This window comes from Euprymna scolopes, chromosome 13 (assembly GCF_053919585.1).
Source record: "Euprymna scolopes isolate OS-2025 chromosome 13, ASM5391958v1, whole genome shotgun sequence".
In the NCBI taxonomy this organism is placed as follows: Eukaryota; Metazoa; Mollusca; class Cephalopoda; order Sepiida; family Sepiolidae; genus Euprymna; species Euprymna scolopes.
The window spans coordinates 54,505,355-54,527,518 of NC_136494.1; the positions used below are offsets into that span (position 1 = coordinate 54,505,355).

A 22,164-nucleotide genomic window follows, 5' to 3' on the forward strand; every position below is an offset into this window, starting at 1 on the left:
CATGTATCTTGGTCCTCCAACGAATGTTGAAGATAGAATGATTCTCCTTCCAGCATTGCTAAAATCATCATCATCATTTAGTGCATCAACAAAACCTCTGTATGTTGTACATCTGAGAGTGGATTGGTTCAGTCGAATATAATTCAACCTCTCAGCCTCAATTTTTGCAGAAATCTACAGGGTTGTCATACCAAAAACTGTTGCATCAAACGCCCACCTCTTAAGAGATGATTAAATTCATTTTCATGATCCATAATTCGATGGGCATAGTAAGGCATTGCAGTTAGTTTTTTGTTATTGGTCATTTGCATCTGTTGTTGCAATATTTTCAATCTAATTTCAATGCTGTCTTGTGAATCCAAAAAATATCTGAATGTACTGAGCTTGTTCTTCAGGGTCAGGGATAAGTGATCCAATATAATGATGAACCTGGCCTTGGATCACAACAGAAGGATTCCAACCATCTCTATGACTGATTTCCTTTGCTGCAAAAGAAGTCATTTGAAAAAGACAGTTATATTGTCTTATGTTTTTCCTAAATTCATTAGCAATGGGTTCATCACTGCTGAATAAATGATGGATCTCAGGAGGCAAAGGCTGAAGATTTTATAACTGAACTTTTCCTTTCATACAGCAAAAATTTGCAGCTTCTCCATGAAAAAGATGAGCTTTGCAGTGAGGACAAATCTTGGTCATGTGGCCAACATCTGCAGATTTTGCATCAACCTCAAATTGTTTCTTATATTCTGATGATGTAATCGCTCGACTCTTTCTGCTTCTGTTCCTTCACTTCTATTGTATCTCTGCATTTCTCTTTGACTGTTGAGGTGCTGCTCTTTGTGCCCTAATGTTTCTTCAATTCTATTTTGCCTATCTCTTTCTCTCTGACTATTCAGGCGCTGCTCTCTCTCTTCAAATGTATCTTCATTTCTGCTTTGCCTATCGCTTTCTCTTTGACTGCTTAGGCGTTCTTCTCGCGCCTCTAGTGTCTCTTTATTTCTATTTCGCCGATGTCTTTCTCTCTAACTTCTTAGACGCTGCTGCCTTTCTTCCTATGTTTCAGCATTTCTTCTTCACCTGTCCCTTTCTCTTTGTCGTTGGAGGTGGATTGCTCTTTCTTCTTCAGTTTCAGTTCTTCTTCTTTTTGGTCTGCTTGGTCCTGCATCACAGCTTGGATTTTTATCAGCCACTTGTGGTCTTGTAACTTTGCGTTTAGGCATGATCTGAGGGGAAATACATCATTTCAATTTTCTTCATCTTCATTAGTAGTAGTAGTATTAGTAGTAGGGGAAGTAGTAGAGTAGTAGTAGGGAAAATACATGTCAACCAGTAGTAGTAATAGTAGGATAAGGAAGAGGAGGTGTAGTAGTAGTTGTAAAGAGGAGAAGTAATAGTAGTAGCAAGAAGAGGAGGCATAGTAGTAGTAGTAGTAGTAGTAGGAGGAGGATAGTGCACAAGCAAACAAACAACCAAGAACGACAGAGTTTTAGTATTATATATATATATATATATATATATATATATATATATATATATATATATATATATCCCCGAAAAAGTGTTACATAGTAACAACTGATGAACATGGGTACTATTTAAAGTAATTCACCGATACAGGAGATAAATTGACTTACTGACAAAATAAGTGTTTAAAAATAACTTCCAAGACTATATATATTAAAAAGTTTGACTCATGTCCAGGTAATCTACATCTAAAATTTAAAGTGTTTGGACCTAAAATCAGCGGAGGAGTTTGGTAGAGTCTGCAAAGGTAAACTTTTTCAACTTTCACATCTTAGCAGCCAAATTTTCGCCCAAAAATTGATTAAAAAGTTTGCTGCATGTCTGAATATTCTTTATGCAAAATTTCAAATGTTTAGACCCAAAATTGGCTGGATAGTTTGTTAGAGACCACAAAGGTAAAATCTCTTGCAAAATGTACGGCCAAAAACCGATTAAAAAGCTTGTCCTATGTCTGAATACATTTTATGTAAAATTTCAAAATGTTTAGACCAAAAATTGGCTGAGAGGTCAAATTTTTTAAAGATTGACCCCAATTTTGACCGCTGAAATTTTATTGTTTTGGGCTCAAATCAAATTAAAAAGTTTGATCCACGTCCAAGTAACCTACATCTAAAATTTCAAGTGTTTAGACCCAAAATTGGCATAGAAGTTTAGTAAAGTTATCAAAGGTAAAATCGTGTAACTTTGACCCCTGGACATTACAATATTTTTTTATTTCTTTGGACAGCCAAATTTGTGGCCAAAAACCGATTGAAATCTCACTTCCCTTTATGTGAAATCTTGAGTATGTAGATTGAAAATTGACAAGAGTACTGTGGTAGGGGCATGTACACACTGAGACAGACACACACGCACAGACAATTTCAGTTCTAACCATTACGCTAATTGACTGCTAATCGGCGGCTAATCGGCGGCTGCTATATGAGTAGTGAAGTAACGATGTTTTTACATCGTCCGAAATACCTAAGCTCAATTTGTTTACACAAAGAGCATCGCTTAATACGCTAATGGTAATTTGTGTATCACTTCTCAATGATAACTCAATGATAAGGAGCATTATAATTGCAATAAAACACACACACACACACACACACGCCCCCCCCCATATATATATATATATATATATATATATATATATATATATATATGGTAAAACTGGTTATTAGTGAATACCTGAAGAGAGTGCTCAATACTATTGCAGAGCAAATATGTGTTTTATTTTATTTTATTTTTTTTAAATAATAAAACATTGCAATTTAACTGTAATTGTAATATATTTTATTGCAATATATATATATATATATATATATATATATATATATATATATATATATATATATATATATATATATATATATATATATAGTTTGGAAAATTTTTAAGACATTTTAAACCAGAAGATAGAGAAAATTATTCCCAAATTGCAATTAGGTAAAAATGCACTTTCGTATAATAACTGAATTTATTCAAAAGTATCGCTAACAAAAACAAATAAACATCATCTACGTAAAGTGCGATATAATCTTCTTACGCTCTAGAAAGACACGACAACATGCCAGCTGCCAGTTGGCAAGAAAACGCCAGACGATTATGGGAAACTCGTTAAGTATTTTTAAAATTCATCCTAAATGTTTTTCATGTTACCTTGATTAAACTTGTTTTTTTTTGTTTTATTTATGTATATGTATTTGTCTCTATTTTCCTGTCTTATTCGTACCTCCCCCCCATGCTACAAAGTAAACTAACGATAAAAAAATAAACAAAATGCCGGGTATTATTTTCTCATTAGAGTAGATAAACTTAGGACTTTATTTAAGTAGTATACTTAATATATACTATTACTGCAAGCTTGCCTATATTGAAAATGCTTGCTTCCTGGCTAACCAATCAAACCATCTAATATAGTTAGTCTTATTTTCAGTTATATAGGAAATATAATACAGTGCCATTAGCAAAGTAAAAGTTACCTATGAAAACGAACCTCCTAAATTAAAACCTTGAATAATTATCTAAACTCGAATGTAAATTAATATTAAGCCGACTTTACAAATTGATAAAAGTTAATTATTGGATTTTAATTAATTATAAGGTGAAGCTCCAATGATTCAAACTCGATAGATAACTACAAACTTCCACCCATTAATATGGGAGGGGAGATTATCATCAAAAGTGCCCTGAATTGATAACTTAGCACCGGACTTACTACTTAGATATAAATAAGTCACTTGTACCTTTTTCTCTCTTACTTTCCCTCTCTGTACTGCTCTAACCAAGTATGCCGACCTGTTCCACAAATCCCAAAACCTCAACATGAAATATCTCCAGAATAAAAACTCGAATAAACCTAGATCGCTATGGGCATGGAATATGTGCCTACATTAAAGATGGCTTCCCGTGTGGCAGGGATATCTCTAGAGAAGATCCAAATTTACCCTATATGTGCTTCAGGGTTGCACTTGCTAACACCACTGCATTTATATTTGCCCTCTATCGGCCCCACAACAGCGGAGTTACTATCTGTAAGAGCATATCTGAGAAAATAGGCCACATACTGTCTTCACATCCCTCGCCTAACATCCACATCTGTGGTGACTTCAACGTACATAATGTGGAATGGCTGACCCATTCAAATAAGACAGATGATGAGGGGAGGTGTTGTCATGATTTTGCCATTGCTTATGACCTCACTCAGATTGTTCGCGAACCCACCCGTATACCCGATACACCCGGTCAATATGCAAGCCTCCTAAACCTTTTTCTCTCAACTTCCCCTGAGCTATGTTCATGTTCCGTTCATTCTCCTCTAGGATCCTCCAACCACTCTGTCGTATCAGTTAAGATAAAAACGAAATGTAATATGTCCCCAGACATACCCCTCCACCGTACTGTATACCGATACGCTATGGCTGACTGGGATAGCTTCCGTACATTCATATCTCATTTACCTCTGCACTCCATGTTTAAAAAGGAAGTGTCCTCTATAGTATCAGATCTGACTGAATGGTTAATTGTAGGCATAGACCAATTCATACCATCTAAAAAATTCCAACAAAAACCTAACAGCCAGCCATGGTTCTCCCCAGAATGTGCTTCTGCTATCGCGCACAGAAATCACTTTTTCCATAGCTACCAACGTAATAGATGCACTGAGACTAAAGCTGCTTTCAGGACTGCCAGCAACCACTGTAAAAGAGTAAAAAAAAATGCTAGAGAGCTATATGCCCAGTCTGTTAAATCCAAGGTAGCTGATCAGCAACTTGGTTCCCACCAGTTTTGGCAAATAACAAATAGGATCCTGAACAGAAGTGTGCGTTCTATCCCAACATTATCAATGGATCAGAGGTAATTTCGTCAGCGTCAGACAAGGCCAAACTATTTGCAAAGAACTTTGCAGCTAATTCTACCGAATGCGATGAAGGCCATCAACTCCCCATAATTCCTCCTATAACAAAGAACATGCTAGGTAACATACAAATATCCGTGCATGAGGTCGCCAAGCTAATCAAGAACCTTGATTCCAGTAAAGCAACTGGCCCTGACGGCATCCCAATTATAATGTTAAAAAAGCTTCAACCAGAACTTGCACCCATACTTACGAAACTGTTTAAACACTGCCTTAAGGAGAAGTGCTTTCCGACTGCCTGGAAGACCTCATCAGTTTGCCCTGTATTTAAGAATTCAGGTGATAAGTCATCTCCCTCTAAATACAGACCAATAAGTCTCCTGTGTATTATGAGTAAGTTGCTGGAATCCATATTAAATAGAGAAATAGTCAACCACCTCAGCAGGAATAACCTTCTTAATGACACACAATATTGTTTCCGCTCTGCAAGATCTACTGCAGATGTGCTGACGGTTATATCTCACAGGATTAGTGAATCTCTTGACAAAGGCTTCCTTTCTATGACAATTGCTCTTGACATATCAAAGGCCTTCGACAAGGTATGGCATAAGGGTCTACTTCACAAGATTTCCAGCTACGGTATAACTGGAAATGTTTTCTCATTCATTAAATCATTTCTCTCCGATAGGCTCATAAGAGTAGTGGTCGATGGACAAAAATCAGAGGCCTGCAGTATTAATGCTGGAGTCCCTCGGGGGTCAATCCTGGGCCCAACTCACTTCCTGATCTACATCAATGACCTCCCTAAACACATACTTAAATCATTCGTTGACATCTATGCTGATGACACAACCATCTACGACAACACGTCAAAGGCTGTAAATGACAAAGTTCTCTCTGATTCTCTCTTCTCTGATCTCAAGCGCGTGGTTCAGTGGAGGAAGACGTGGCTGGTTACCTTTAATGCATCTAAAACCAAACTCCTATCCTTACATCATCAACGCTCTGATCTCCATCTGGCATCAATTGGGATGGATGGCTCTCGTCTGGGAGAGGCCCCGTGTTTTGACAAGCTTCTGGGTTTGACCTTTACTCCTGATCTGAAATGGAACACGTACATCAAGTCTGTTGCCAAGGTCGCTGGAAAGATGGTGGGATCCTTCTACCGCTCCAGAAGATATCTCACTACTGATGCAATTCTCTATCTATATAAAAGCCAAGTACGTCCAAGGATGGAATACTGCTGCTATATCTGGGCAGGAGCTGCTAAAAACAGCCTATCCTGCCTTGACAGAGTACAAAATAGACTTCATGGCTTAATAGGGATGCCCTTTTCTTTACCCTGCAACCTCTCTCCCACAAAAGAGACGTTGCAAGCCTATCCTTGTTTTATCGTTATTTCCATGGCAGATGCTCGTCTGAACTCCAATCTCCGGTCCCCCCTTGCCAATCTTTCACGAAAAACACCCGTCTAGCTGAATCTACTGTGAAAAATTTCCCCCACTCTTTATCTGTGCCTAAATCAAAACGTGGATTCCATGAACAAAGCTTCTTACTTAGAACTGCACGCCTGTGGAACTCTGTTCCGTCTGCCTGCTTCCCACCTGACTACAACCTGGATGTCTTCAAGTCCAACATTAACAAATTCCTAATGAACCGCCCCCTTAAGTAAACACTTCATCAAATCTCCACACTAACGTAATGTACTTGCAATAACCCTTATCCCTGAGTGGCTTCCGAGCCTTGATAAGTGGTTACCACTGTGTAAAAAAAAAATAAAAATAAATAATCAGTTGTTGTGCGAGATAGCGCAGTATAAGAAGTTTAGGCTTCTCATCATGGGATCCGATTTCGAATCTCGCTAGATTCAGATACTCTGATGAGTCGTAGACGACGAAACATGTGTCAGTGGATAATTATACTTTAAAAAACAATGTATATATATATATATATATATATATATATATATATATATATATATATATATATATATATGCAGGGTGACCCCAAAAACGTGACATCTCCATTATTTATTCATCGGTTGCCCTTATTTTACAGGCCATGGCAGAATCACAGACCGTGAGTACACCGACTTCAGTGGGAGCTGGGACAAAGAATACACTGTGTTAAATTTCGTTCAGACAAAACACTAAGAAACGGGGCCTAATTAGAGTTAGAGCCCATTTTTGGGGGGTCACCCTGTACATACATTATTTTTCGATAGCGTTCGTATTTAGTAATCACCTTATATTCAAATTTCTACCTTTTAAATGATATTTCAACCAATTACCTTATTTTAATATTAATTAATCTTTTGTATGTAATTTAATTTAATAATTATTTTTCTTCCTCAGTTTATTTTTTAATGGATTTCTTTCCAAATACGAACCCACTCCTTAAAATTTTAGTTTATACTTATATGCTTGATTATTTCTTCCACAATCTACGATAGTTTCGAACAAAATTTGGTTACATTCTGCGATCTACTGATTTATTTAAGCTTAACATTTTATTTCTGAGGAAATAACTGTGATTTAAAGGTTAATTTAAATCTCATTAATAAAAATTGATCTTCATCCCATACTGATTATGCCAATAATTTAAATTTTTTATTTATCTTTTTTCATTCTTATCATTATCCACGTATTTTATTTTAATTTATTATCTTTCTGCTGTCGCTGCATTAGTAAAATCTTTACGTTCAAAGAGAAAAATTCTGTTCAATCAATTTTTACTAATTTATTAATTTATCGAAATTACATGCATTAATATTTTAATATTTAGTCTTTAGTATTTATTAATCAATTTTAAACTTATAGTTCTAATATTCTTTATAACGATTTCAGTTCAAACTTCTTACTTAGTTTTCTAAAACTTTATATTTTGATTAAACTTATTTTAATCCATCCTAATCTTTGTGTCATTGAAACAACTCGGGTACTATTTTTTCATCCATAACTACTATTAAAAAATTACTTCTATTTCTCCTAATAAGGTTATAATCATTTTAGTTTCTATACGTTAAGTTGATGATCTAATAATTTATTTATGGCACCATTTTAAAATCTTAGTATTAAATTTAAGCATTCTTTTTCCCCACACTTACTTTTTACCCTCAACGTCTTCAGTAAATTTATTTTAATCAGATTTTAGTCGTGATTAAAGGAATACATTACTATGAAGACAGCTTTGTATAACATCTAACTTTTTGTTTAAAATGTTCTCTTAAAAATCTACTGTGTGGTATGCTTCAAGTAAACATAGATTACATCTTTTTGATTTACTCGGTTTGACTTTCTAGCTTTATTTACTATTGACCATTTTAAGAATGACCAAATAGAAGTGAGGATTATGATAAAAATAAAGATGGAACAAAAATAATTATTAATAGTAAGAAGAGGAATATAACTGCATTAGGGGATCCGGTAAGGGAACTACGTAATAATAAATAAAGATTTGAATAAATTGTTTGAATTATAATTTTCTCATAAAACTGGTATGTCTAGTAGTTTTTCTTCCATAATTATATTTACTCTAATCTAATTTATTGACTTAAAATATATCTCAATTTTTATTAATCTTTATTGTATCATTAATATATTAACATAAGATCTCCTACTTTATTTATTTTAACTTTTTCCATAAAGTCAACATTAGTAATAAATATTCAATACCATCTAAGCTATACTTTTCTATTAAGATTATTTCGTTTTGATTTCTATTGACATATATTTCACTTAAATCTTTCATATATTCGTCATTTGTCTATTTTATTCAATTTTATTTTAATTTATTTTATAATTTTTTCCATTATTAATTAAAAAAATAAGGATTTTGTTTTAGTTTAGATATTATATATTTTTGCCCTTATTTGCTTCATACTTTATTTTATTTTATTAATTACTACTATTTTTTATTATTTCATTAATTTATTTTAATTTAATTATTTTGAAAGTCTTACCCTAACACACTATTATTTTCAACCTGTAATTATTATGTACGAATATTTTTTAATCAATTTTTAATATTTTTTCTAAGCTAGTTAATTAGTTAGTACATCTTACTTTACTTAAATACATTATGCGTCCACTTGTATTTATTTTAAAATACACTACTCATATAAGAATGTGTGTGTGTGTGTGTGTGTGTGTGTGTGTGTGTGTGTGTGTGTGTGTGTGTGTGTGTGTGTGTGTGTGTGTGTGTGTGTGTGTATAAAAGAGATTTAGAAGACTATCACAATGCGTGGAATGGAATATTTATTTCTATAAAACTATTTTACTTTTTCCATGCACCTAATCAGGTTTTAGTCGAAACAAAATATACTTAGATCTATGTAAACAGTTTTGTATTACTTCCTGTCGTTTGTTTAGAAGTCTTCCTTTTGATATTATTATATATGATTCTAGATTGCAAAGGTTGCATCGGCCAGACTTATTAATGAATATTTACTATCGCTTTCTAATATAGATCATTTCAATTTGTATTCAATGTTATTGCATTTCAACATATTTAGAGGAATAAATATAAGATGGACAGCATCTTGAAATTTGGAATATAGGCCTTTGTCATTTATTTGTTGTATGATCTGTAATTACATTGAACTTCATAACTTAAAGGATTGGCATGAATAAAAGGTGAAATATAACTGAAAAAACATATTTCCACACACACACACACACACACACACACACACACACACACACACACACACACACACACACATACACACGCACGCACACATATTAAGGAGTTATATTGTTTTATTCTTTTTTGAAAAGAAAAAAATTTTTAATTCTAATCCCAGGCATACTTTCCTGCTTCGATGCAGTACGTTAGTAAATACATATTTAATCGAAAATTGCTCAATGACACGGATAATGATGTAGCTATTTCAAGAAACGCAACTGCTTTCACAATTTCCATCATCAGGCTTAGTGGAATATGGGATTAGTGACGAACCTTATATCGCTCTACTACTGACAATTGATAGTAAATTACTTGTCAGTTATTTAATAGATATATTAAAAAAAAAACTCAGTGTCTTGAATAAGTCTCAAAGTCCAGATATTAGGTATTATATAATTTCTGGAATCACACTCATCAAAATCTTTTATTCATTTTATTGGCTAAATAAATGTGCCGTAACAGATGCTATTTGTTTCACTGAGGTGCGGTTTCAAGTTTATATTCTCTGATTTTAAAGAAATTAATTATTTATCTTTGATAATTCAACTATTGCTAATGGGATGTGTCGCATTTAACAATGGAGTATCAAAGAGAACTTTCAGAATTATAAAATGAAACGGACAATAATGTAGCTATTTTAAGAAACGCAACTATTGTTACCGTTTCCATGGTCATACTTAGTGGAATATGCAATTAGTGCTGTGAACTGTGAATGACTTCTTACTGAAGGAAACAAGCTGAACAGATATTACTAAACGAGACTATTAAGATCGAGATGCACAAAACTTCTGCCTATGGTTAAACCTTTTTTGTAGTGCTTATTAGGTTCAAGATCTCATTAAATGTGATTGAAGTTATTTAATTTAATGATAGATACGCTATACCCATTATAAAATGGGTTTTGATTGATCAAATTGCAAGTTAAACCTTCTAGTTTTATTAAAAAAGATATATTCATGTTATACTTCTTTTAAACTGATATTGCTAGATCGGATTTAATACGTTTCGGCGCTGAAATATTCCAAAAACCACGTAATTTAATCAAGTACTTTTTATTCAAGACAATCAAATTTTATTCTGTGTCAACGCGAGGGGGGGGGAGCGGCGCCCATGAATGAATCAATGGCAGACAAACGACTTTCATTTCAAGTTATTTCTTTGATAATGTCAGAAAGACAATCGAAACGTATGATTTAAAACCAAACAAAAATTTATCAACATAACGTGTATTTTTAAAATTTTTATTGTTCAGAACATAAATTTTCAAATAATGAAAACATCATTTTATATTAGTTAAATACAAAATTTGAAGAGTATTATAATGGCTTTGGCCTTCATTTATCCGTAAAAAAAACGACAAATTTGTTTTTTCGTAAAAAAAAAAAAAATTACTTGATCAATGTTGTGATTTCTGGAATATACCATCTTCATTCAGTGACAAATAGGTGCAATATATAATTTTTTCTTCATTTTTGTTTATGCCTATAAATGCCAATCTGAATAAGCACTAAAAACTTTGAAATATTTTTAAGTTTTTCATCCTTAAAAATTAATTATGAAATAATTAATCAAAATGAGTCTTGGAAAACCAGATTATTCTTTAAAAACAGTTAAAATGATATAAACATTAAACAATTCTAACCATGTTTTTTTTTAAACACACACAAAAAAAACAAACAACGAGATTATATTTTCATATTGTTTTTCTTAATTAAAGAAATAAAAAATAGCGGCGTTTATTTAAAACAACACAAAAACAGACAAGCCTTAGTCGTCAACAATGAGATTATATTTTCGTATTGTTTTTCTTAATTAAAAAAAACTTAAAATATTTTTTTAAGTTTTTAATCATTAAAATATTAATAAATAATAATTAACCAGAAATATTTTTTCAAAATAGATAAATAAATAAATAAATAAAATGATTTTTCTTAAAAACAGTTAAAATGATATATTTTTATATTGTTTTTCGTATTTTTTTCTTAAGTTATAAATTCTTTATAAAAATGCTGACTGGCTTGGTCGACGCCAATTGTCGAATCGTCCCATACCCTGCAAGATCATCTAAAACAATTGTGGGACATCAAGATGTGTGTAACAAATAGATAAACAAAAAAGGAATAAATTCTTATAAGTTTAGGTTACTGCCTTTAGACTAAAATTTCAATAAAATAATCCAATTGGTTTATTCTTTCATTTTCCATCTTTTTTTTTTTTTTTACTTTCTACACTCTTATTAAACCTTTTTCTTTATTTACTTTTTCTGTACTATTCTGTACTGTTTCACTGTCTTAAACGTTCTATTTATTCTCCGTTTTCTCATATCGAGGTTAAGCAAGTTTTATATGCGATATTATTTAAATCCTTTTTTTTTGTGGAGACCAAATCAGAAAGACATGAACACTTTTGATCAAATTTGTAGTAATATAAGTGCAATTCAACATTTTATTTTTTATAAACATCTTTCTTTCCAATAAATATTTTTATAAACATTTTTCTTTCCAATAAATATTTTTATAAACATTTTTCTTTCCAATAAATATTTTTATAAACATCTTTCTTTCCAATAAATATTTTTATAAACATTTTTCTTTCCAATAAATATTTTTATAAACATCCCAAAATATTATTTTCCGAAACATTTTTCTTTAAAAAATTTTTTTCAATGCATCTAACCTAATTGTTATATTACAAAAATGAACGTATGAAAGCAAGAAAGATAAACGAAGAGGTTTAATTCAAACTTTTATTCAGGTCGATGCGATTGTAGCAGGTGCTGTTGGTATTGTCAATATTTACCGATGATGGCAGAGGAAGTGACGGGACGTCGATCAGCTATTTAGAGTAAGGATACCGGTCGATCGGCAGGCTCTTTTGAGTCGTTGGTGAAGAAGGGGTAGTCTAGACAGCTGCTGCAGGTGTCGTCTGAGATGAGGTCGATTACGGCTAGCTGATTCTGATGCTGTGACTAGGGTTGTTGCTGATGTTATCTTAAATGAGGTCGACAACGGCCGGCTGCTGCTGATGCTATAGCTTAGACTACTGCTGGGATGGCAGCTTCGACGGACAACCTCAGTGATATAGCCTATTCTGCCCGGTTGTCGAAAACCAAATGTATTTATACTTAGCCAGCGGACGTAGTTGAAGACCTGATGGCTCCGGGCGTTGATGTGTCATTTTCATTTTAAAGTTGTGTTCGTTTCCACGTCTTAACATACAGCAGGGAATCATCTGTTTGGGGGGCATGTTCACCTGTCCATATCAGATTGATGCTGATAAACTCGTTGATGTATTCGTGTAAGAATTATACTCTCATAGTTTTCCATCAGTTAATTATAAATAAGGAGGGTCGTTGGCTGTGATGTTCGTGCTTCAAACTTAATTTTTTTTTGTTGTTGTTGAGTGGTTCCTGCTAGTAGTTTTCTTGCTGGAATGACTTGCGAATTATGCGTAGACACAGAAAAAAAACAGGCTTTTACTCTCATGTGCGTTTAGTATGTCTGTGTAGTTTTTGTCGACGAATAGGGTTCGTCTCAGCGCCGCCATTGTTATCACTATCACTGTCCTGCTGATTGTTTATATAAATCTGGAGGAATATGCGATATAATAATGCTCTCCCAGATCTCGATCATATTTACATAACGAAGTCTCTGAAGTGTGTGCGTGTTGTCCTCTTGTCGTTCTTACTGGGATTTTCCTGTGGTTGGTAGATTTGTGAGGATGGTGTCTGATTCTCATCAGAGTTGTCTGATGGGTTGTTAGAAGAATGTTGTTCGCCGACATTGCAAGGTGGTGGCGGGAGATTTGTGATAAAAAGGTCGGTGGGCGTGGAGCTATACGTTGGATTGTATATCCAGGTTGTGGTGTTGTGAAGTGTCGGTAGTCCGATGCTAGGGTGGCGACTGGTGATTGTATAATGCGGGAAGACACTGGTGGCTTTGTTGGTTGTGGCGTTCATAGACGAGGCGACGGATTAAAATGAACATATAGCGCAATTTAAAATCTTCTCTGGAGATATCCCTACCACATTGAAATCTATCTCTAATGTAGATACATATTCCATACCCATGACGATTTTTGCCAGTTTCGCACAGGAATAATAGATCAGGTTAGGTTTTCTGTAATTGGATTTCTACCTCTGGAAGGTTGGAATGCAGACCCCTGATGTTGGAGAAGAGAACCTGGTAGTGGGAGTCTACGTTAGAAGTTGGAGTTCTGGGTCTAATCTTGCATTGTTTCTTGACATTTTTCAGTTTGGAGAATGGAGATATGTGGAAGATGTCGGAAGAGTTGTTAGAGCAGAACGGAGATGAAAATAAAGAAAAAGGAACGAGGAATGATTTTTGCCCACTATGTAAAGAAAAAGCCATAATATTACCTACTAATATTGCATCGAAAAGCCCCACAAGAAACTACTGCATGAATCCATTTACCAAATGTCAATACTGCAGTCCCAGTACTTTGCACCTTCTGATAGGACGGCTTTCTTGGTGGTTAGTCCAAGTTTTGGGTCCATGAATATCAAATGGATCACGTCAGCTCAGGGAAAACGTTTACCTCCAGCACCCTTAGAAATAGGGAGTGAAAATAAGGACATCTCAAGCGATTGCTCAAGAAAAAAACTAGTGTCAGCTATTTTCTTCTCCCTTTGTCAAAACCATGACTCATTGTAAATAGGGACTGAGAGACAAAATAAGAGAAGCGAGAGTTTTAAAGCTGCAGAAAACGTGTCAACAATGCGTTTTCTACTATTCTTAAAGTAACGATCATTTTCATTTGAAATAGAAGATACATATATTCAGTAGCAGAAAATTAGTACTGTTTAAGAAGTTATGCTTCCTTCCCTCTAGTTTAAACAGGGACTAAGCTCATTCCTCATTTTAAAATTAACATTTTATAATAAGTATTTACTCTGTTGTATTCAAGGAAATAGCACCGATTTATTTTGAAAGAGTAGAGGCCAAAATGTGGAGGCTATTGTTCTCTCGTGTAAAATAAGGACTAAGCCTCATCCCATCCCCTCACTTTTAAAAATAAATATTCAAAAAAATATTCTGTAATTTTGAAGCAATGTAAGTGTTTTTGTTTTGAAGGGCACGCCCAGGTTCCAGTGTTTATAGTTTAAAATAAGGCTAAACTCCCACCGCCTCTTTCAATAATTTAAAATAAGCATTTATTTCGGTGGTAAAATGGCAAAATAAGCATTTACTTCAGTGGTAAAATGGCAAAATAATTTAAGAAAATTTATTAACGATGCAATAAATGATGGAATATTTGTTAATTTTGGCTAGGTAGGAAGATTTGCTAACAATAAAATAACTATATTGATTGCAAACAAATTTTAGGACCGTTCTGAAAGCGATTTAGGACGTTCTAATACACCCTCTCCTTAAATATTTTTTTAAAACAATCTGCGATTTTAAAGCAAATTAAATTTATTTTTCTAAGTGTTTCTTGTATCTTTACGAATTATGTTTTAATAAAAAAAGTAATAAGTTAAGGTTTAGCTGAAGAAAGCAAAATTAGGTTCAATTGTAGATTAGTGAATGTTTGATTTTCTCATTAAAAACGGATCCAAAAATCTTATTACAAGATTAAATCTACCATAAAGCATTTCAGTTTCTTTATAAACGTTCACTTTCAGATCGTGCTCTTTACTTGTTATTTTATTGCATTTTTTTCAGCCGGAATCTACTCATTGCGTGGACAATTTAATTGTGTCACCGAACACCTACGCTAATCTGTATCGCGTCAGGAAACGCAATTGTAATGCGTAACTTTAACACACAAGCCCATGGGACTACATTTTTATCTCTTCGCATATGAATACAGTAAACAGGGCCGAACGTTCGAGAAAGTTCGTATATAAGCAGGAGCCCGCCAAAATTTAAACAGTCCCAACAGCATTTTCGCAAGTTACCATTAACGCCATCTGTGTTTATCAAATAAGCCCGGGCTCCATGTACTAGACGTGAAACAGCATCGCCAAGAATACAAAAGTCTAGACAGTGTTTTCTCATTACACTAACATCGCCGCCCGTAATGAAGTTTAGCTCCGAAGGACGTTTAAAAACTATCAAGTCCAAACCCCAGCAATGCTTCCACAGTCTACAGACAGCTTTTCGCAGACTGAATAACCAGCTCGGAATTATCACCATGTGGACTCTACTGCGTATACACAATATCGGCACAAATTAAAGTGTTGAAGCGAGGTGCTCGCTGGGCAAAACAACAAACAGCTCACTTAAAATTAATTTTTCAAAAACATTAATAAGAAAACAAATATTTAGAAAAATTAATTAAAAACAAATAATCAGACTTAGCTTGTCATAAGAGGTGTAAATTTATTTGCCCTGGTGTCACACTCGTGTTTATTTTGAGTCCGAAAATAAAGAAGAAGAAATCCTTCCCGACTGGTCAAATGTTTTTGGCGTTAAGTTGGAAAGAAGCGATAAATTAATTTTCTTTAGAAAAGCCGTTCGGGTAAGGAGCGGAGTGAATAGATAAGAAGAATGTTTTTCTTTTTTTTGTGTGGTTTCACCATTGGAACCGGCACAGGGTGTGTCACGCACGAGCGACAGAGTGTGGCAGTAACGCATCTTACTCCTCTGGTGTCGGGGCAAAAAGAGGGCGAGAGACTTCTCGAATTTAGCGCCACGGCTTTTTTTGGTCTTTAGTTGGAGCTCTCCGGAAACGGTGAATGTTCAATGTCACTGTCAAAATTAGTTCCGGGGTAGACGCTACATACCCCCCTACTAGACAGTATGTCGAACAAAAGAAAGTGGAAAAGTCATTGGGTATACACAGCAAATCGGTGAGGACGTTGCACTGACCTGCCCGATCTGGTAGAAGTTGTAATTACTGGTGAATCGAAGTTTCCGTTCTGAACTGCAGTGTTTTGTGTCCGTTTGCGTGCTAGCACATCGTCATCCAGAATAGCTTTCTTCAGGCGATCAACACTGACTGAATCTCGTCTTCCGTCAATGTCGATAACAAAGAACTTTGAGTAGCATTTCAATACCTTAAAGGGACCGGAATACGGTGTTTGCAATCGAGCTGTGCCTCCATCGTTCCGAACAAACACATGAGTCCACGATTGTATGTCTTTGGGGACGTGAGTGCATGTGTTCTGTGTTCTTGGTGCAACGTTAAAAGGTTTCGCCAAGTATTCCCTCACATGAGAGGTATAACTTGTTGGGTCAGGCATGCGACCATCTATCCAGGGAGAGTCAGTGTTGTTCCGTAAATCATTTCGGCAGGTGTAAAGCCAATATCAGCTTTTATGGTGGATCTGATGCCTAGTAGAATGAAGGGGGGGTACTCTGTCCACCTGTTAGGGTCGGAATGTGCTCTAATAGCTGCTTTCAACTGACGGTGCAGACGCTCGATCATGCCGTTTGCCACCGGGTGGTACGAGGTAGTCCTTATGTGTTTGCTTCCCAGTAGGTGAGACAACTCAGAAAAAAGATAGGAATCGAATTGTCTGCCCCTATCGGTTGTGATGGTGTGAGGCACATCATAACGCAATATCCAATGTGTAACCAGGGCTCGGGCAACAGTTTCTGCGGAAATATCTGCGATGGGGATGGTTTCAGGCCATCTAGAGAATCTGTTGATGCAAGTCAATAAGTATGTACAGTTTCTCGAATGTGGGAGTGGACCCACTAAATCTATGTGAACGTGTTGAAATCGTGCCTCAGGGGTTGCGAAGGTAGCAATAGGACTTTTAATATGCCTCTGTACTTTCGATTTCTGGCAAGGGATGCAACTCTTGGTCCATTCGCGAACGTCTCGGTTAATGACTGTCCAGATGAAACGAGAAGTCACCAGCTTCTGCGTGGAATGAATGCCAGGATGTGACAAGTTGTGTAATTGAAAGAAGACAGCTCGCCTATGCTTAAGGGGTACATAGGGGCGTTCATGACCATTCGAAACATCGCACCATATCGTCTCGTTGGAACAAGGTACTGAGACTTGCTTGAAAGTTAGATTTTCGGAGTGACGTAAGCAATTTAGTTCTTCGTCATTCCGTTGGTCGATGGCGATGTGGTGGAGGTCGATCTCGTCAATCGCTTGAATGGCATCGATGTGCATTCTCGACAATGCATCTGCAACTACATTCTCCTTTCCTCTGATATACTTGATATCCGCAGTAAATTGTGATATGAAATCCAAATGGTGAGCTTCCCTGGGTGAGTGTTTTCCGGGCTTGGCAAGCAAAGCATGAGATAACGGCTTGTGATCCATAAAAAGCATGAAAGTGGATCCTCCCAACATGTAACGAAAGTGTTTAACTGTGCAGTATGCGGCCAAAAGTTCCCTGCTGAAAGTGCTGTATTTGGTTTCAGCGTGCTGAAGATGCCTTGAGAAAAAAGCTAGTGGTTGCCAAGTATTATCCACTAATTGTTGCAGTACACCTCCAATGCCAACGTCGGATGCATCAACAGATAAAGCTAGGGGTGCATCTGGACGGGGAAAAACCAACATTGTCGCTTCTGTTAATGCCTGCTTGACCTTATCGAAAGAACGTAATTCCATTTCGCTTAATGTAATCGTCTCATTTTTTTTGTTTTTATTTCTGAGTACGTCGGTTAATGGCTGCGCGATTTCAGCACAATGGGACACGAAACGTCGATAGAAATTAATTAAACCGAGGAACTCTCGAAGTTTACGAAGTGAAGTGGGAGCTTGGTAATCGACTATAGATTGGACTTTCTCTGGAAGGGGATGGATACCTTCTTTGTCGATTAAATGGCTGAGAAACGAAAGTGAAAAAACTCCAAACTCGCATTTTTGGGGGTTAATAATAATGCCATAATCTGTCAATCTGTGAAATAACTGCTGCAGATGCTGTAAGTGTTCACGTTCTGATGCACTTGCCACGAGGAGATCGTCGATATATGCATAGACGAACGGTAGTCCTCGCAAAACTGCGTCAATAAAGCGTTGAAAAGATTGCCCTGCATTACGTAATCCAAAGGGAATGCGTAAGAATTCGAAAAGGCTGAAAGGAGTTGTGATCGCAGTCTTAAAAACATCCTCTGGGTGTACGGGAATCTGGTTGTATGCGCGAACAAGGTCGATTTTGGAGAACACTGTTTTTCCGTGAAGCGAGTTAGAAAAGTCTTGCAGATGCGGAATAGGGTAATTGTCCGGAGTAGTGCGACTGTTAAGTGCGCGGTAATCCCCACAAGGGCGCCATTCGCCGGCTGATTTTTTTGGCACCATGTGGAGTGGCGATGACCAGTTGCTATTAGAGGGTCGAATAACGCCTAAATCCAACATGTGCTGAAATTCTTGTTTAGCCGCCCTTAAACGATCAGGTTTAAGTCTGCGCGTGCTCACAGGCGGTCTCCTTGTTTGGATATTATGAGTGACATCGTGTTTAACTTTGTCACCGTTAAACGTAGGACGAGTTAATTCCGGGAAACCTTGCAGCAAATCTGTACACGGATCCGTGGTGTCTTTACATATAACTGGGCTGATCTCGGTTGACCCACTGATTATGCCTTGCATGAAACGTCCAGTGTTATTATCAATGAGTTTGCCGCGTTTGACATCTACAAGGATGCCGAAATGGTGCAGAAAATCCACCCCTAAAATCGGAACGGGTAGCTTTGCGACGATGAAGACCCAACATAGTGCACGCTGTAATCCAAGATTTAATGTTATCGATGTCTCTCCGTAAGTAGGAATGGAGGAGTGATTCACTGCGTGTAGAAATAAGTTTGATTGAGGACGATTCTCTTTCACGAACTTCTTAGGGATGATACTGACTTCCGCACCGGTATCAACGAGAAATCGTATACCAGTGGTTCTATCAGTCACGTACAGGGTGCGACGAATGTTGTTCTTGCCAGGAGTGTCTGCCACTCCTACTGCCTGGCCTGGGCGTTTCCCGAGAGACGTTTCTTCGTATATGAACATGGCTGGTGGCATCGGTAAGCTCTTTCACCGAAACGTGCGTGGTACTTGCAGAGCCCACCGCTGTTCTGAGTGCTGCTAAATCGCCGGAGACGGACTCGCTCAGTGGGGTGCTTATGCATTTTTGGTTTGAGCTCGAGGCCACGTAACTGTTCACTCAGGTCGTGAATCATTTGAGCCTGTCGCTCTAGTTCCTCGCGTATATCCGTTGAGGGGTTTGCGATGTTAGGCAGGGCATCGTTAGAGCTGTGCGTGTGAACTGGGACTATGGAAACGGTCACGTCCATAATTTTGTCGGCTAGGTCCGCTAGCTCCTCAATGGTTGTGGAGTCATTCGAAGAGGCGAGTATCATATGAATACTTGATGGCAGTCTATTTACGAAAAGTTGTTTAAGTATGTCCGGTGGTACTGAGTTCTCACCCATCAACAGCTTCATACGTCTGAGTAACTGAGACGGTTTCCGATCTCCGAGTTCTTCTTCTACGAGAAGTTGACGAAGGCGTTTCTGCTGTGAATCGGTTGTTCTACAAATCAATTCCGATTTGAAATAATCGTAGCTGATCGATCCAGGAGGTGACATGATCAGGTCGCGAACCTCCGCCATTACTTCATGCGTTAATGCGGCCACCACGTGGTTGAATTTAGTCACATCGCTCAGGATCCTCTACGTGTGCGAACCATAATGTTGGATCGTGCGTCCAATAAGGAGGAATCCTCAAAATAGCCTGAGTAGCTGTCGTTGAAGGAAGCGCCTCACTGTCCATCGTGGGGAACGCGTTGAAGAGAACGATGACCGCAGAAAATCTCCGTGAGATCCTTTACGCCTAGAAAAACCGATGTGCCGCTAAGGTCGACATGTACGTCATTCGGCGTGCGCGTGGTCGCTGAGAAATTTCCCTTGTGTGATTACAGGTAATTCTTCTTTATTGATAATATCCACAATTCCTTGCGTGTTCTGTCAAAGTCTGACGAAAAAAAAAGGGGTCACCAGTGAAGCGAGGTGCTCGCTGGGCAAAACAACAAACAGCTCACTTAAAATTAATTTTTCAAAAACATTAATAAGAAAACAAATATTTAGAAAAATTAATTAAAAACAAATAATCAGACTTAGCTTGTCATAAGAGGTGTAAATTTATTTGCCCTGGTGTATCACACTCGTGTTTATTTTGAGTCCGAAAATAAAGAAGAAGAAATCCTTCCCGACTGGTCAAATGTTTTTGGCGTTAAGTTGGAAAGAAGCGATAAATTAATTTTCTTTAGAAAAGCCGTTCGGGTAAGGAGCGGAGTGAATAGATAAGAAGAATGTTTTTCTTTTTTGTGTGGTTTCACCATTGGAAACGGGACAGGGTGTGTCGCGCATGAGCGACAGAGCGTGGCAGTAACGCATCTTACTCCTCTGGTGTCGCGGCAAAAAGAGGGCGAGAGACTCCTCGAATTTAGCGCCACGGCTTTTTTTTGTCTTTTTTTGGAGCTCTCCGGAAACGGTGAATGTTCAATGTAACTGTCAAAATTAGTTCCGGGGTAGACGCTACAGTGTCATATAAAAACTGCAATGGATAAAATATTCTATTTCTTAGTAAGGAAGCCTAAGCAAGCAACAATAGATGAATATTGTGTGCTTAAAAACTTTTTCTCCCAAGTTATTCGCATTCATAGTTTTCTTCATTAAATTCCGATGATATTAATACTTTCCTCAGTCTTCGAGGATTTCTTCAGCCACTGAAAACTTCCAGCCATACATTCACAATTAAATTATATTCTTTTTCCACTTTGATGACGTTCCCAAATTTTTGTTTTATTAAAAATACACATCTTACCGTACCCTTAATGGACTCCAATCTTTTTAATTTCGCCCACATGGGGAGCCAGAACACATTCTAGTAGGACTGTGACTTGCACCTATAGCACACACACACACACACACACACACACACACACACACATGATCTTTTTCTGGTTAATAAAGATTGTTATTTTAAATGTTTATAATTCTTCCCGGGTCGTCATTATTTGCTGATGTACTTTCCCCCCCCCCCCCCCCCGAGAAAGGTGTTTCAACCAATGCTTTTAACTTTGTCATGAATTCAAAGACCGGTCGAGCCATCTTCTGTGCAAACAATGAGAATAATAAATGTAGGCTAAGGGGAGGGAACTTAATACGATTCTTAATTTTTGTATCAATCCATGGTGTCTCTTTTTAATGAGTTTTTTTTGTTTTTTTTATTTTATTATTTTTTATTTTTCTACATTAAACAACGACTTTGTCTCTGATTTTGCTCTTGTATGGCGGCAAGTAAATTTGTTTTTTCAGGTCTCACCTTCTTCACATGTCACCACCCTAGTTTATTTACAATTCTGATTCTAATCATTATTAGATGAGCGTGATAAATACAAAACATATGAATATGAGTTAGAAAAAGAAAGCCTTAATTCTCATCAAGCTGAAAGATTCCAATCTCTTTTATAAATATTGAAGATACACGCGATTTTAAATGATTATCTGAGAACATAATTTGAAACAATAATATCTCTGCAAAGATATGAAAAAATATGAAGAAACACAAATTACCTCCCTTGTAGACAAGGGAGGTAATTTTCTTAATATATGAACGAGTTCCTTCCCATACTTTATAAATGTAAAATTATGTCTCAAAATAACCCCCAAAAAATTCAATCCGTGCTGTGT

The 22,164-nt window shown here is 36.4% G+C and overlaps 1 protein-coding gene across 1 annotated transcript; it reads right to left on the reverse strand.

The window, feature by feature from the left end:
- Positions 1–19,428: 19,428 nt before the first annotated feature.
- On the reverse strand, positions 19,429–20,082 carry LOC145292263 (uncharacterized). Its single transcript, XM_080138584.1, has one exon. The coding sequence runs from the start codon at positions 20,080–20,082 to the stop codon at positions 19,429–19,431; it is 654 nt and encodes a 217-aa protein (XP_079994710.1).
- Positions 20,083–22,164: the final 2,082 nt, after the last annotated feature.

Bases quoted from the DNA above. Each gene is read 5' to 3' on its own strand.
- LOC145292263 (XM_080138584.1), bottom strand. From the start codon at position 20,082: ATGGCGGAGGTTCGCGACCTGATCATGTCACCTCCTGGATCGATCAGC.